This window comes from Heloderma suspectum, chromosome 4 (assembly GCF_057233095.1).
Source record: "Heloderma suspectum isolate Gila_16-S chromosome 4, 16-S_ref, whole genome shotgun sequence".
In the NCBI taxonomy this organism is placed as follows: Eukaryota; Metazoa; Chordata; class Lepidosauria; order Squamata; family Helodermatidae; genus Heloderma; species Heloderma suspectum.
The window spans coordinates 38018210-38034322 of record NC_139461.1 but is presented as its reverse complement, the minus strand read 5'-3'; the positions used below and the strand labels follow the sequence as shown (position 1 = coordinate 38034322).

Genomic DNA, 16113 nt, shown 5'->3' with positions numbered 1-16113 from the left:
ACCTTCCGATTAGTTTGCAAGAACAACTGATTGACATCAGGGAATATGGAAGTTTACTAGCTGAATTTCAACAAAAACCTTTGCATAATTGATCAATGGGATTGAAAAATGAGTATCATGATTTAGTAAGTGCAGTTAGATGCACTTCTAACATTTGTATCTACGTATCTTTGTGAGGTATCTTTTTCAGCTATGACAGCCGTTAAAACCAAGTATCGAAATAAACTGAACTTAGAACCAGAACTTTGAATGCTGTATCACAAAGCATTAAACTAAGATTTTCAAAAATAATGAAGCATCTTCAATCACATTGCTCTCACTAAAAAATATTATTACATTTTTTTAGTGAAAGCAAAAAGGTTTTTTAATAAATAAAATAAATTATTTTAAAAATATTTATTTCATCTTTACCTCATCCGTTTTAATTTCTATTTTAGTGTACATGTTATAATATACATAATATATTAGTGAAGTAGTACGTGTATATCATTTATAAATGCATATACACATATTGGGGGTGCATGCTCAAAGATCTTTTACTGATAGGGGTGTGAAATCAAAAAAGTTGGAGACCACTGCTCTAAATCACCCCTCAAAGCTTTTTTTCCATTTTGGAACCTGTGGTCAGGAAAAAGAGACTAGGGTGAGGCAACATGGAGAAGGGAAACAGAGCCTCTTGCTGCTTCTCAGTCTGCATACAAATTGGCCTCTCCCAAAGCTTTCCAAAATCATTCCTTATAGCTGCTGAGATCCCATGAACTCAGTAAGGCTATAGTGAATCTATGTCTTCCACTGAATATAACAGATATGGTAACTGTCCTGCAAATAATCTTTCTGATTCTTATACTTTAGATGTTTTAAGTTGCCTTTTTCCAGGTTGTGCCTCTCTTAAGGCTGTCTCATGATTTTTCTGTTCTGCCTTGTATTTGTAATAGCTCCCCTTCGAATATAATCAGCACATTTAATGGGCATGTTGGCAACCTCCCCCACCTTCCAGATTTTTAATTAAGATACTAAGTGTTAGTAATGCTAAAGGACTCCCCCATGGAACCAGTGAAAGTGCATTATGAGCACATTAGCTGTAACATACCACAAAGTAGTATTTTCCAGATGAGGGACTGCTTTATTTAAAATGTGAAACAATGAAATTTAGCATTCATACTCTGCCTTCACCTTTATGAAATGTATTTCTTACTTCTTCAAGAATTATTTTTCCTCCTGTTGAGCATTGAATAGTATAGTTTAATTTTCTTGGTATAGACTGTTATTGTGTTTCTACTTGGAAATTAAATGATTCAGAATAAGTGGGGCATTATCTTTTACTGCAACAACCTCTGTCGGCAAAGGCTTATGCAAGGGGCTGGGAATGCTACCACCCCTGTCATATCATCTTGCTGGCAGTCTTGGCAGCAGTCCTATGATGTCAACAAATGTTCACTGGCATTTCAACTGCTGAGGTAATGAAACTCAATAACAGAATGTTGGCAAACAAACCAGCTTTTGTGAGGGTCGTAAAAGTTTACTAGGGATTAAAACCTCACAGTCAGGAAGGACTGTGGATAAGGACAGTGATGATTGCAAAACTGAAAGGGAAGAGGGCCCAAGAAATAGGGAACCTATAAGGTAGGTAGGCCTGTGTCATGGTGATGAAGGAAGGGAGCAAAATATGTGGAAGAAACCTGAGGAAAAGATAGGCAAGGAATACATGTCATGCTCACATAGGGCATAACAGCAGAAGCTGCATGTTGTTGGCAAAAGTGGGCGTAAGGTACATACAAGAGGGCTAGAACATTAAAAAAGAATGGTCAAGAGTCAGAGTGGCTCAAAGAAAGATAACAGTAGTAAGCAGTGGACTGAAAAAGAAGATTTGGACTATTATGGTGATCCATAAAATAACTAGTTATAAGCTGTTATGGGAGGGAAGAATGAACTCCATCCAAACTTCAAATCAGCTGGATGCCTGTTATCAACTATTGGAATAGGCTTAGGCCAGGAGATCTAGCAACTTCAGAAATATATGTGTTAAGTCAGTGTATTGTATTATAATTGGTATGATTGTGTTGGAAAAGTTATTTTCATGCCTCCACTGAAAGAGATTGTTGTTTCTAATTGTTATACAACTAACTATATGTTAACACAACTTAGTGGGAGATTTTGTAGTATTTGGAACAACCTGTAAATAAAAAATAAATAAAGTAAGCAGTGGGCTGAAAAGTAAGTGCTTAATGAAATGTTAGGAAGTGGAGCCATGGAGCTGAAAGGCCAACAAGAACTTGGGACTGAGGGTGTAAGAGCAGGATTAAAAAGTGGGGTACCTCAAGAATCCGTATTGGGATCAGTGCTTTTTCATTTGTTCATAAATTATCTGAGCAGTGAGGTGTCTACATTTACTCCTAACACCAAATTATTCCATGTGGTAAAAACAAAAAAGGATCTCTCCAAGCTGGGTGAATGGGGAATGAAGTGGGAAAATGAAGTAGCCACATTGAGTGCTGTTTTTTGGTAGAAAGGCAGGACATTAAATAAATAAATATGTTCGGTGTAAACGTTAGGCCTGGTTCCATTGTAACACCGACAACTTAGCATAAGATTAAAATAAACAGCCAACTGTCTTTATTGTAGTGAGATGATGCTCTGACTTGGATTCCTGCACTGAGCAGGGGGTTGGACTCAATGGCCTTGTAGGCCCCTTCCAACCCTACTATTCTATGATTCTATGAGATGGAAACACAAGCACTCCCTTAGAGTCTGTAGCATGGAAACTTTATAGAGGTTATAGTCCCAATAAATCAGTTAGTTCAACTAGGAGCACACACAGGGTTGTAAATCCAGCATTTGGTTCCAAGACACAATCCAAACAGAAACTGGGAGCAGGATCCTGAAGACTAGTGATGTAGTCTGAGATAGAGTTTCAAAGGCACAGGTTTCTAGACGTACAAGAGTTCAGGAATTTCCAAGGCAAGGTCCCATGAACATGAATGTTGAGGCAAGCCAAAAGACCAAGGTTCAGGTATAGTCCAAGCAAGAGAGCTTTCTGGGACTAAAGACATTGAATCCATGAAACTCCCCAAGTTCTGCATCTGCTTAAACACAGGTAGGGCACCTAGAGGTCTTTGCCAGTCCACCTATCCCTGCAGGCATGAACTACGTCTAAGTAAGCGGGCATCTCTTTTCTGTTCTCTTTAGACACCTCTGTTTCCAAGGAGACAGGTTTGAAACCCTTCCTTTCTTGGCTGAGTCTCTGGCATACTTGTTCCCCACAGAAGGGCTGTCAGCCTCCTGAGCTGCAGGCATGTTGCTCAAGGTTGAATCTTGCAGCTGGTAAGGAGTGTCCAACTCCTCTGGCCTGCTCCCCACTGAGAAGCCAGGTAGAGGCCCGCTCTCACCATTCTGACAGTCCACTGCCTGAGTAGCCCCCAAATTTATCAGTCCCTTCTTTGCCTGAGTATGAATCTTCCTCCCAGACTGCAGTGCCAGGGACAGGGGAAGGCATGAGGGGGGAAGGCATGACAGTAAATAATTGTAAATTGATGCACATTGGGGCAAAAAAATCTTCACGCATACACAGTGATGGGATCTGAGCTGATGGTGACTGACCAGGAAATTGTGGGATTGTGGTGGACAGCTCAATGAAAACATCGACCCAGTGTGAGGCAGCTGTGAAAAACATGAATTCCATGTTAGGGATAATTAGAAAAGGAACTGAAGATAATTATGTCAATATTGTAATGCTTTTATACAAATCTATGGTACGACTGGCATGGAATACTGTATACAGTTCTGGTTGCTGCACCTCAAAAATGATATTGTAAGCTGGGAAAAGTCAGAAGAGTGCAACCAAAATAATCAGGGGCTGGAGCAACTCCCCAATGAGGAAAGATGCCAATGCTTGGGGCTTTTTAATTTAGAAAAGATCAGGGAATAAGGGAGGAACATGGTAAAGGTTTACAGAATTATGCATGGTGTGGAGAAAGCGGACATAATATCTCTCATAATATTAGAACCCAGGATCATCTAGTGAAGCTGAATGGTGAGAATTTCAGGACAAAGGAAGTACTCCTTCCTGCAGTGCATAGTTAAACTATAGCATTCACTACCTCAAAACGTTGTGATGGCTGCCAACTTGGATGGCTTTAAAAGGGGATTGGATAGGGCTATCAGTGGCTGCTATACTACATCCGGATCCAGGATCAGACTGGTATTCAGAGCCATTCCTCTGAATACCAGTCACTGGGGAACAACAGCAGGAGAAGGCTATTGCCCTTACATCTTGCTTTTGGGCTTCCCTTAGCTATCTGGTTGGCCTCTGTGGGAAACAGGATGCTGGATTACATAGGTCTTTGGCCTTATCCAGCAGGGTCTACTTATGTTCTTATGAGTGTTCTGTTCTATTGGCAGCATAAATGAAGTACTTTGAGCAATTTGAAAAGTGTTATATAAATATTAACTTCTAATAATTACTAAAATCTGATATTATATGTTATGACATCTTTTCTCCAGACAGAGACTTTTTCTAATGGCTGTACTAATCTAGCAAATACACTTGTGCATGTATTTCAGCTCTCTGAACTTTTCCCCCCCCAGATTACCGACATAATGGAAGAGATTTTCAAAGCTCAACGCTATCAGTGCCAGAACAAGTTATGTCATCCAATCATTGCTCTCGGTCAGGGTCCCCTCACCGCGGAGACAGTATAGGAAGGACCAGGTCATGGTCTCCCAGCGTCCCGCCTCTACAAAGGTAAATTATTGTATCAATTTAGGAGGGGTTGGGGAATGTAACTTGAAATCATGTAGCTACTGAAAATATTCCTGTAAACCCAAGGTAATGAGTGAGAGAAGAACAGGAAAATTACTTTGCTTTTCTATATCAGTTAAAGAAATATTTTTGTTTATAATATAGTGATGTGCTTTATTCATCATTTACCTCATATTTCTTTATTTCCCTTTGGCAATGATTAGACATACAGTAGAAGTCATTCCATTCAGAACAAGAATTATTGTTCGTTCATTTGTATTTCCAAAAGTCCAACAGTGTGTGGTCTACCTATCTTTTGTTATAAGTATAGGTACACACACACACACTCGCACGCACGCACGCACATATATACCTAAGCAAAGGCCATTGCTCATAATTATATTAGTGATGACCTGAGGTTTTATGCATATTATATTTTTATACTACTTTACCATCACATATTTCTTGTATGTGTAACAATATCCACTGACTGGTGAACTCATATTTCCCACTTGAGTACAGTATGACTTTTTCAATATTAACATTAAAAGTACTCATTAAATTCTGTTCAGCACAGAAAGGCCTTAGGTGTGTAGGAAAATCTTCTGCACAGTGAAACAAAAATAAAGAGATGGAGCAAAGTTTGCAATCGTCCAGTTAAATGTGTGATACTGATACTAACTGCTATTATTTTGAAAAACTAAAGTTTTCTGCTACAAAAGAGTCTTGCAACTTTTTCTTGGGAGTTTCTAACATAATAATTCATTTTCAGTACAATAACATACCTGTTGGAATATTAATAAGCTGCTGAGACACCAAGGGCCAGTTCTCTTCATAGGCCTTCTATTCTACCCCAGCATCCATTGTGCGTACCTAACATTGCAGATTATCAGTTAAAATGGAAGATTCTTACTTGATAAATATACAAGCTAGGGAATAACTTATTTATTGAGGGCTATGATCACAAGCATTTTTATGAGTATGTATCATTCAAATACAACATTAAGGCTAATCTTTTTTCTTAGTAATAATAAAAATAATCAAACCATACTAATAATCAGTTATTAGTACACTAGTGAATTACTGTGTGCTTTTGGGTTTTAATTTTTGTGAACCGCCCAGAGAGCTTCAGCTATTGGGCAGTATGGAAATTAAATAAATAAATTACTGAGACTTGTAGTTATATACCAACAGCTGGAAACCTGCAAAATCACACTCCAACACATACACTTGTGTGTTAAAGAATTTGTTTTTGGATTTTCCCAAATCATATTTGTAGCCAGGAAATGTTAATGACCTCAAGAAAATAGAATGCAAATTTTATTTATCTATTTATTCATCAGATTTATACCCTGCTTTTCAACCAAGATTGTCTTCTAAGCAGCTTACAATTGAAATACACATAAGAATACTATGTAAACAGGCATATATATTGGGTGTTTCTTCCCTAGAACATTATGTGATATGACAACTATGCAATGTATGAAGGGTTATGCACTCTGCGGCTTTGGCTGTATATTCCACGTGCTGTGGGATCTCATTTTGTTAGGTTACTGAATATTTGGGTGGGGCTTTTTATTACTTATGCTTGCCAGTCCTCATGTATTTTTTCTGGTATATATATAAACTGGGTGCTATGTAAGATAGGATCAAGAAGTATCAAAGTGCCCAAATGGGGTACAAGGGGGAGGGTGGGCAGGGAGGATGAGAAAGGTATAGACAAATATCTCCAGCCTCTAAAAGGAGTGCTTCTGTTCAGGGCTCTGGCTAGCCTCGATACTAGGCATGGGTTGAGGGCATGTGTTGCAGTCACCTTGCTGAAACTAAGCAGGCCTTGACCCGGTTGATGCTTGGATGGGAATTCCCTGTACACCACCTTGAGTTCTATGATGGAAGAAAGGCAGAATATAAATGTACTAAATAAATACATATATAAAATAAACAGGAACTTTGTGGCAGTTTGGTGCTTGCAGAAGACACCTCTTTTCTTTCCCACTCTCTCCCCCACTGTACTATATAGTGCTAACGGGCTTAGAATCAAAGTTGCCAGCCAGCCCTGAACCCTGAACATTTTATTCACCCACTCTTTAGTGGGTGGGGAGGGGGTATAGCATGGGGAAAAGAGTTTTTCAGATTCACAGCATGCACCCCCTGCTTCTAATGCTTACCTCGAAGATATTATAAAGGCTGTAGTAGGTGAGTTCCTTTCCTCCTCTTTCCTCAATTGTTCCTTTTTAAATGGATCCTACAACATTCCGTAGCTCAGTTACCCTCAACCAAAGACAACTTCTGGTTCCTTCAGCCCCAGAAGTGAGAGTTGCCCATAGGAAGCAGTGGAGAAATCCCAGAGCTATGACTGGGCCAGTATGTATGCCAGTCCCCCACCTCCAACAAAAGGTAGCAGCAAAGACAGCTATTTGGTGTCCAGTGTGAACCTATAAGTTCCCTTTCCTGTCAATAAGATGAGTTACAGTAGCTATTTCTTATCTTTGTGCTCTCAATATTCCAAGTGTCCTGGAAGTTTACATGTCTATTTTTCTGAGGTTTAAAATTTTTATTTTCAGACATTTACTTCTGTGAACCTAGGGAGTACTAAGTGTACAGAAATTACTACCTGAATGTTTCAGCTATTGAGCAGTATAGATATGTAATAAATACATACATACATACATAAAGTAGCTCATTAAAGAGAAGTGAAAACATAATGAGGAGAACACGTGAATTATATTTCATAGGATTCAAATGAAAATATGTACTTAGAGCTGGTACATTTGTAACACTGGTACTCCTAACCATATATAAGTGATCAGGAGTCACTGAATTACTCAGTCCCTCCTGCAGACCTTCCCCTCCATAGAACGAATTCTCTACTCCTGCCTTAAGAAATATTTCAACAAACAACATGAACCAGTAAAAAGATTCACCAGTTGCCCGTTTAACCAGGTTTTATTTAGCGCACACTGGTTGTTTTGCACCAGTAGTCCCAATTTCCATGCTTTATTCTGAACTTGAATATTAGTTTCTAGAATTCTGATTTTGTTTCCATCTGGTATTAGTTAAGTGATGGACAGTAAAGTTGTATAATACAAAGAAGTGTTTGTCGGTCATAACAGGAAGGTATGTAAATAATCAGTACACAGAAGTATCACTCCCTCCTTACTGATACCTCAAGTTTGATTGTATTTTGAAATTTTGAAATTTCTCTCCTCAGCCAAAAGGCCTCAAAGCTTCTTTTTAATGCTTTATATACAAACCAAGATTCATAGAGTTTGTATAATTTTTTAGACTCTGCACCACATGCTAACTTTTACATAAGATACCATCCAAAATTCACAGTTGGGCAATGAGATGTCATGTATGCAGAAGCACAAAAACCTATCAGCTCTGAAGATATTATGTCAGAGTCAAGAATATTAAGGGTTACGGCTAACATTTTCATTAACAGGATTCATTTTAGAGTTTAGCATAGGAAATTGCTCATTTCCCCCCTCTATGACACTGATGGTTTTGTTTCTTCAGTAGGAATGTGGAACAGGGGTCTCGAGGGACCCGATCTACTCCTGCACATCACAGTACCATGAACCGAATGGATAGACATCGAATAATGGATGATCACAACTCCCCAGACAGAGAGAGGTAGATATTCTAAAGTAACAGAGTAAACAATGGAAACAATAATATATTTCAGCAAAGCAGAATCATTTCGGTTTGCTATTGAAAATTCAGCCTTTCCAGTTTACAAAAACAACATAGAAAAATTCTGTCCTAGAAATTATTAGTCTCCTTCAATTATCGTTGTGTATTGTATATTACTTATAAGTAATTCCATATTATGCATTTACCTGTCTGAAAAACTTGAGGAAAGAACCAGGAAAGCCTGCAAAAAGTACTTTTTAGCCAAACTGTAGAAATGGTTCCATTGGCCTTTTATTTTACTTTGACTGTCTTCAAGCGTTGGAATAATAACTCTGACTTACATATTGTGTTTGTAGAGGTTTCAAACTGGTTAGAAATATCCAACCGTTTACCAATATGATTATTCTTATCTATTTACAATATTTATGGAAAGCCGAATTCTAGACGTTGTTTTGGTGCAACACCACTGCCCTCAATTGTCCGTATACAAATAGAGGATTTTCTTAAAGTTTTTTCTATAGCACCACCAATTCCCAAAGAGGAAAGCTGCTTTTCTTTGCATATGCCACAGAAGAGTTGAAGCTGTTTTTTACTGTATATAAGCTGGGGTGGGTGGGATTAGAGGTTCCTAATAGTGAATTACTATGTTTTCTGTGGGAGTGCATTTCATTAGGGCATTCTATACAGTTTTGCTTGTGAAGTTATAGAAACTGAGATGTACTAGCATCTCAGGTTGGGAAGAGACAAACCAGAGTTCCTAATACAGGGTTCCTAGTAATTCTAACCAAGCCAAGGATAGAGTCCCTGCCTTGTCTAGCCACTGCTGTTGGCAGGAGGAGCCAAGCAGGAGCAATCGAGCTCTGTTGTCTAGCATGGTGGCTGGCTCACTCTCAGTAACCAGAATTTTTGAACACTGGGTTGCCTTTATGTGCAAACCAGGCCTGTATTTGCCACAATCATACAGGTACATTTTTAAAACTTGAATTTAAAAAATGAACTACATCTTTAGGAATATTCAAACTATCTTAATTATTTACAATAGTTTTTAAGCAGAAAGAGAGTTAGCTAGTGGTAAGTTTAACATTTTACAGATTTCGTTGGCTGGGATCCAATGAAGCCTTGTCCATATGCCTAAGGTGCTTTAGTACATGCACAGTCCCTCTGCAGATAATTGTTTCTATGTGTAGCCCCAGATTGAAAACAAAATCAATGCTGCTCCAGGGCATTCCCTTATTCTGTCTTTTTAGGAGATACAGGATCTTCTGTGGAAAGAGGAAGGGAGGAGATGGAAAAGGCCTAGTGCATGCATGAAAGGCTACACAATGCTCTTTGGGTTCCTATATATAGATTTTCAAACAGTAAATGACATTACAAGTCCCACTGATTTCAGAAGTAAAGTTAAAAATCTGTTTAACTCGGCCACTGAAATCATTCATTCTTTAAATGACGTAACTTTGAGTGGATTGTGCTTTGGGACTGTTTAGCTGTAATAAAATTTCCTTACTACAAATTCCATCATTGGAATTAGGAATGCTACAGCCTGATGCACTAGCAAGTTAAGCTGGAGCATGCAAATTTAAACTGGCTAAGTGTCTTTGACACATGTTGCAGGGTGGGAAGATAATCATTTCACATACTTAAAATTTCTCAAAACATTATGTACCAAATTCTTCATCATCATGGTGATCACTCGTAACCGAGTAAGATTGTCTTCTAGGGGTAGAGTCTTAGCAGTGGGTCTGCAGGTGGCTGTGAAGGCCAGTTCTGGATCCACACAGCCTCCCACAGTGAGGACGCAGGTTTCCAGGTGGAAGGCGACCGCGATGAGGATTTGCTTGATGTGCCTTCCGCCGAGCTCGCTTCTCTCTTTCGCCCTGTACTCGTGCTTCTTCAAAGTCCATAGCGCCTTTAATATAGGCTGACCTCCAGTCGAAATGCTCATGGGTTAGAGCTTCCCAGTTCTCAATGCTTATGTTACATTTTTTTAGATTAGCTTTGAGAACATCTTTACATCTCTTTTGCTGTCCACCAATATTCCGTTTTCCATTCATAAGTTGGGAATAAAGTAACTGCTTTGGAAGACGATGAACAGGCATTTGAACAACATGGCCAGTCCAGCGAAGTTGATGTTGGAGAAACATTGTTCCAACGCTGGTGGTCTTTGCTTCTTCCAATATGTTGACATTAGTCCGTCTGTCTTCCCAAGTAATTTGCAGAATTTTTTGGAGGCAGTGTCGATGAAATCTTTCAAGAAGTTGGACGTGGCGTTTATAGATGGTCCATGTTTCACAGGCGTACAGTAAGGTCGGCAATACAGTGGCTTTGTAAACAAGCATTTTGGTCTCCCTGTGAATGTCCCGATCCTCGAACACTCTACGCTTCATTCGGGAGAATGCTACATTTGCAGAGCTCAGTCGATGCTGAATTTCAGCGTCTATGTCAGCTCTTGTGGAGAGATGGCTGCCAAGATAAGAAAAGTGATTGACATTTTCCAGCATCACACCGTTAAGCTGGATTGATGGCACTACAGAGGGGTTGGTTTGTGCTTGCTGGTAAAGCACTTTGGGTTTTTTTATGTTAAGTGAGAGGCCGAGCTTTTCATATGCTTCTGCGAAGACGTCTAGGATAATTTGGAGATCTTCATCTTCCTCTGAATGTGCGCAGATTACGTTATCATCAGCATATTGAAGTTCTATGACAGAGGTTGTAATTACTTTACTTTTTGCTTTCAGCCTACTGAGATTAAAAAGTTTTCCATCTGTTAGATATATAATTTCTACACCAGTGGGAAGTTTTCCTTCAACATAGTATAGAATCATAGCGATGAAGATAGCGAATAAAGTTGGAGCAATAACGCATCCCTGTTTAACGCCTGATCCCACTTTAAATGAATCACTTGGAGAGCCATTGCTATCCAAGATTGTTGCTGTCATGGCAAGTCGGAAGCGACTGACCGAATAAACAACAACAAAGCTAGAAGGGAGATGCCTCGATAGTTTCCACCATCTGTTCTATCACCCTTTTTGAAGAGAGTGATAATTATGGCATTCCTGAAGTCTGCTGGGATCTCCTCCCTCATCCAGATTTTTTCAATGAGTTTGTGAAGTTGTCGTGTACCTTCAGGCCCACCTTCTTTATACATTGCTAAAGATAATGTGTTGAGCAGGGGGTTGGACTCGATGGTCTTATTGGCCCCTTCCAACCCTACTGTTCTATGATTCTATGATAATACCCACTTTTCTCTGAATTTCTAGTATTAGGAATAGGCTTCATTAAAGCAATGTTGTGAAAAAAAGCCTCCACCGTTATAAGCCTCAAAATTCTACTTATAAAAACAAGACTTGTTGAGCTTATAACTTGAAACTTGGAATCCATAATCTACCTGATGAGGTCTACAGTTGTGCAAGATTTTAAACTGATCTGACACAAATTGCCACAGATACAGCTAGTTTAAAGGTGCTGAAAACTGACACATTTGTAGTTTTTACTCCAAGGTGCAGCTCGGCATATCATGTATTTGTTTCAAATTCTAGGGAAAACTACTTGTGTATTTTATTCAGGCTTGTTGAGGAGGTGTGACTTTCATTAGTTTGATGAAATTTCAAGCAAATTCTGAGGTTTTTCTGCCTCGTGAAACCTATGGCAGTGACTGTGGGCAAAGTTATGTCGGGCATGCTCAGTTTCACCTTGAAGCTAGAATGCTGCCAGTACTCAAGTGTTTTGAGACAAATTCCACTGTTCCTATCAGCATTCTGACAGTGGGGAAGAGTAGCAGGAAACTGCTAACTGAGGTAAGAGTGAGGTAATTTTGAAGGATGAAGGAATCACTCTCACTGACTGACAGATCACTGATGAAGAGAGTGAGGAAAGGGAAAAATGTATGTTGGAATCCTGTGCAGGCTTACTCAGAAGTAAGATGTTCTGAACATACTGAGACACATCTATTCATTTGTACATATATCAATTAATAATTTGTTTGTGTTTTGTTTTTTAGTTTGTGTTTTTGTTATTTCAGAACACTGTAATAATAAATTTCCTTTTTAAAAACTAGGGAAATAGGGAACAAAAACCCTGCCAGATTAAGACCAGAGTTAAGGCTATCTCATGTCGATTCATGCTCCATAAAGCCAAGAAATTGGAAGCTAAGGCTAGTAGAATGGTACTGTGCAATGTCACAAACTGCTTGCTTAAAAGCTTACAAACAACAAAGAGGCATCTCAAGGAGTATTCCTCAATCGATTCAGGGAGGTTCAGATGCTTCATAAAGCAATACAGGACCAGGACAACTTTGGGGCATCTATGCTGGTCCCAGGCACTCCATCTTTCCCAAGAAAAAGTGTGGGTGACATTGCACAACATCATTACTGATCACGGGGCATGGCTATTAAGGCATTAGCCTTAGCTTCCATTTCCTGACTTTGTGGAGCTTGAGCCAGCATGAGATAGCCTTAACTGTGGTCTTAAACAGGCAGGGGTTTTTTTTAAGCATGAAATAATTATTTTTATTATTATTTGTTTGATTATTATTATTTATAATTATTTGTTTGATTATTATTATGTATTACTTGTACTGCAGATTTTAGTATGCAAAATGCTCCACAAAACGTATATATTGTATATATTTTTGTGGGAGATGGCATATTGCTTAGTGATAATACCCCTTTGTTTTACCTCCTGTTATAAAAGAACAAATGGCAGATTCTATTCAGAATTTCCAGAGGAAGAAGGCATATTGCAGAATTGGTATGGGCAGCTGTTCTTTTAGACTGAAAAAGCTGTGGCCTAGAGCACTGAAATACTCTTTGAGGCCATCACTTACAGATGTTGTGGCATTAGGTAAGAGATGGTATCTTTTAATGGATGAACTTGTGTTGCTGAAAAGGTATGCAGGCTATTGAGTTAAAAACACTACTCCAGGCATCTGCTTGACAGAGTTCTGTAAACCAGAAACAGCATACTTTTTAAGCTACTGTTGTTGGTCCAGTAAATGATAATAGCTTGCCTGTTTGTTGTTGTTGCTTCTTATTCTCTGGGGCCATCACAACAAAATATACCAATGCTAAATTGATTGTGTTTAATATCCTTCCCAGGCCTTGTCTCAGATAGCAAACTTTCTATATAACTGATGCACCTCCAGTGCTGCACTGAATGATAAACGTGCCAACAAAGAGTTTTTCAATCTCTCTCTCTCTCTCTCTCTCTTTTACTTCAAGGACATGGGAAGAGAGGATAACAGTATTACTTTTCCTCTCCTGATAGAGTTGACATTAGATCTAAAACATAAAACAGAATTTGACAAAGAGACACATGATTTTGTCCCAGTAATTCAGCATTTTATTAGGATGCGTATTACTTTAGTATTGATGTAAGACACCAAGAGCATAATTTCAGAGTTGTTACTCATGGACATATTACTTCAGGATAGTTCTATGAGACTGAATGCACATAATTAAATTAATAATAATTAAAACAGTTTATGTTTCTTAAAGATCTTAAGGTTGAGAAGTTTAGTATGGTTCTACTATGCATTCAAAAGTGTATACACAAATATCTTGTTTTGGGGGCCTACCCTCAAACATGTCCATGGCCTTAAAGAAATTGGCCTTTAATTTTGACTTTGTCTGTGCAGCAGTCCTTCGGAACCCTGCAGCGTTAAGTCCACATGCGCTCCTCCCCAAAATTGAGGCATTTGGCAGCAGACTACTGGCCATCAGCTTACCCGCTGCTCCTGTCTCGCAGACCAGGTCAAGCAGCTTCTCAAACTTATCCAGCCCCCAATAGGTTCCATGCCTGCTGGACATAGTTGCAGCAGTGGGGCAAAATGGCACCCAACAATCTGGAAGGTTCTGGGTAGACAGGCATGCACTCTTTTAGCGGTGCCACATGAAAGCGGAGGAGAAGCGTCAAGCAGAAGGTGGGGTGGGGTGGGGGACGAAGGTTGAGGACATTGACAGAACTGGAGAAAGAAGGCAAATTCACAGCAAAGCAGTAAAACATGGGGGAATTTAACACGAATACCACATCCCCGGCAGCTGTCAGTTGCTCCTGCAGAATTGTGCAAGAGTGACATGAAGACATCTTTTAAAAAGAAGAAAAGTTGGTGAACAGAGCACATATTGCTGCACCTATGGCAGCAACTGCTCCAAATGGGAGCTGTGAAAAGGGGGTGGACCCTAGATATGTCTTAAAAGGACTTGCTGGAGATTTGGGGAAGTGTGGAATGGAACCAGGACACCCACAAGTGTCAGCTCAACACCTCAAACCCTGAGGACAACTTTGCAAAGCAGGCAATCTGGTCCGCTTTTCTCAACCCATCACTGTCAAACCTGCATAAATTAGCCTTTATGTAGCCTTCTTTTATCATTTTCCTTGTACGCTTCATACTGCACTTTGCTGCCTTTGACAGCTGAAATACTCAAGACAAGGCAAGGCAAGGATATATATATAAATAATTTTTTGACAGACGCAAGTGCGCAACTGTGCAAAACTGGCAAAATAATTTTAAAAAACTCACAAAGTCTTTTGTGCAAATTCTTGGGGCCGAATATATATGTATGTATTCTGGCCCCATTTGTGTAACTGTCAGAGCTTGATTTTTTTTTTTTTTTAAGGGTTGGTGAACGAGTGACAGTCCCCCCAAAGTGCCAGTTGGGGATTGGTGGAGGGGCTGTCACTGCAGCATGGGCAAGTTTGCTCAGGAAGAGCGGCAGGAGGTTTTGCTGCTTTTGCCAAGTGGCTCGCTACCCGATCACTGCAACCCAAAATGGGCTGACTCTACCAGGTTCAGATGACACACAAGGGTTGAACAACCCCAGGAACAGGCCATGGATTGCTAGGGTGGCTTGTTGGGGAAAAGCAAGCCACCCTGCGGGAAGTGGTCCAGATTTAGACGACACGACAACACACCATGGCTTGTTTTACACAACCACCCACAATGGGTTGTAATGTTGTATGAACCCAGTGACATGAGTAAATAATAACTTTAAATAGCATGTGCATGATTTTCAGTTGTCCCAGTCAACTGGAACTCTGGTATGTTGGGGGAGTTTTGGACCTCAAGCCTCTAACTACCTGAGAAGCCTGAGGTACAAAATGGATGGTCTTGGAACGGTTATCTCCAGGTGTGTCCTCAAAAGAGATCATTGTTTACTCTGGTTTAAAAAGGGGGTGAAATGTGCTCAGGTAGTGGGATGTACAGTGCTTTATTCTCAGGGCTCTGGGGCCAATACAGCTGGTAGTACTATGAGGCATGTTTACATTAGGACCGGAGGCAGGCAGAATCCTGTGGCAACGTAAGACTAACAGTTTTATTATGGCATGAGCTTTTGTGAACTTTGTCAGATTCATTAAATGATATGCTAGATACAGATATAAACAGGCAAGTGTATGCAAGTGCATGCACCCACCCCCGCACACACACACGCATACACAAACACAAACACACACATGAAAAAGGAAGATATAGGATAAATGTGTCCTATTACTATGTAGCGTGAATTGTAATCAAGGTCTAGTGAAAAGGCTAAATGCTCCCTTTGGACTGTGACCCATACTGTACTGGCAATAAATCAGAAAATCAAGATGAATAGTAAACATGGAAACCGTTTTTATTTGTCAGTTTATTACTAACAGGGATGGATTTTTCAATTGGAATTCTTTTACCCTGGAATTTGTTGCACTTGATTCTGAGCAGTAATGGGATGCACCTGTCTCTTGCATTACTCAGCATACTGGTCTCA

General features: G+C 39.6%; 1 protein-coding gene across 1 annotated transcript in view; it reads left to right on the top strand.

The window, feature by feature from the left end:
• The window catches only part of RIMS2 (regulating synaptic membrane exocytosis 2), a 616900-nt gene that overhangs the window by 372114 nt on the left and 228673 nt on the right, over positions 1 to 16113 (top strand). Inside the window, exons 18-19 of the mRNA XM_084848966.1 lie at positions 4585 to 4741; positions 8261 to 8374. Of these exons, the coding sequence (XP_084705092.1) occupies positions 4585 to 4741; positions 8261 to 8374 (271 nt within the window). The remainder of the gene's footprint in view (positions 1 to 4584; positions 4742 to 8260; positions 8375 to 16113) is intronic.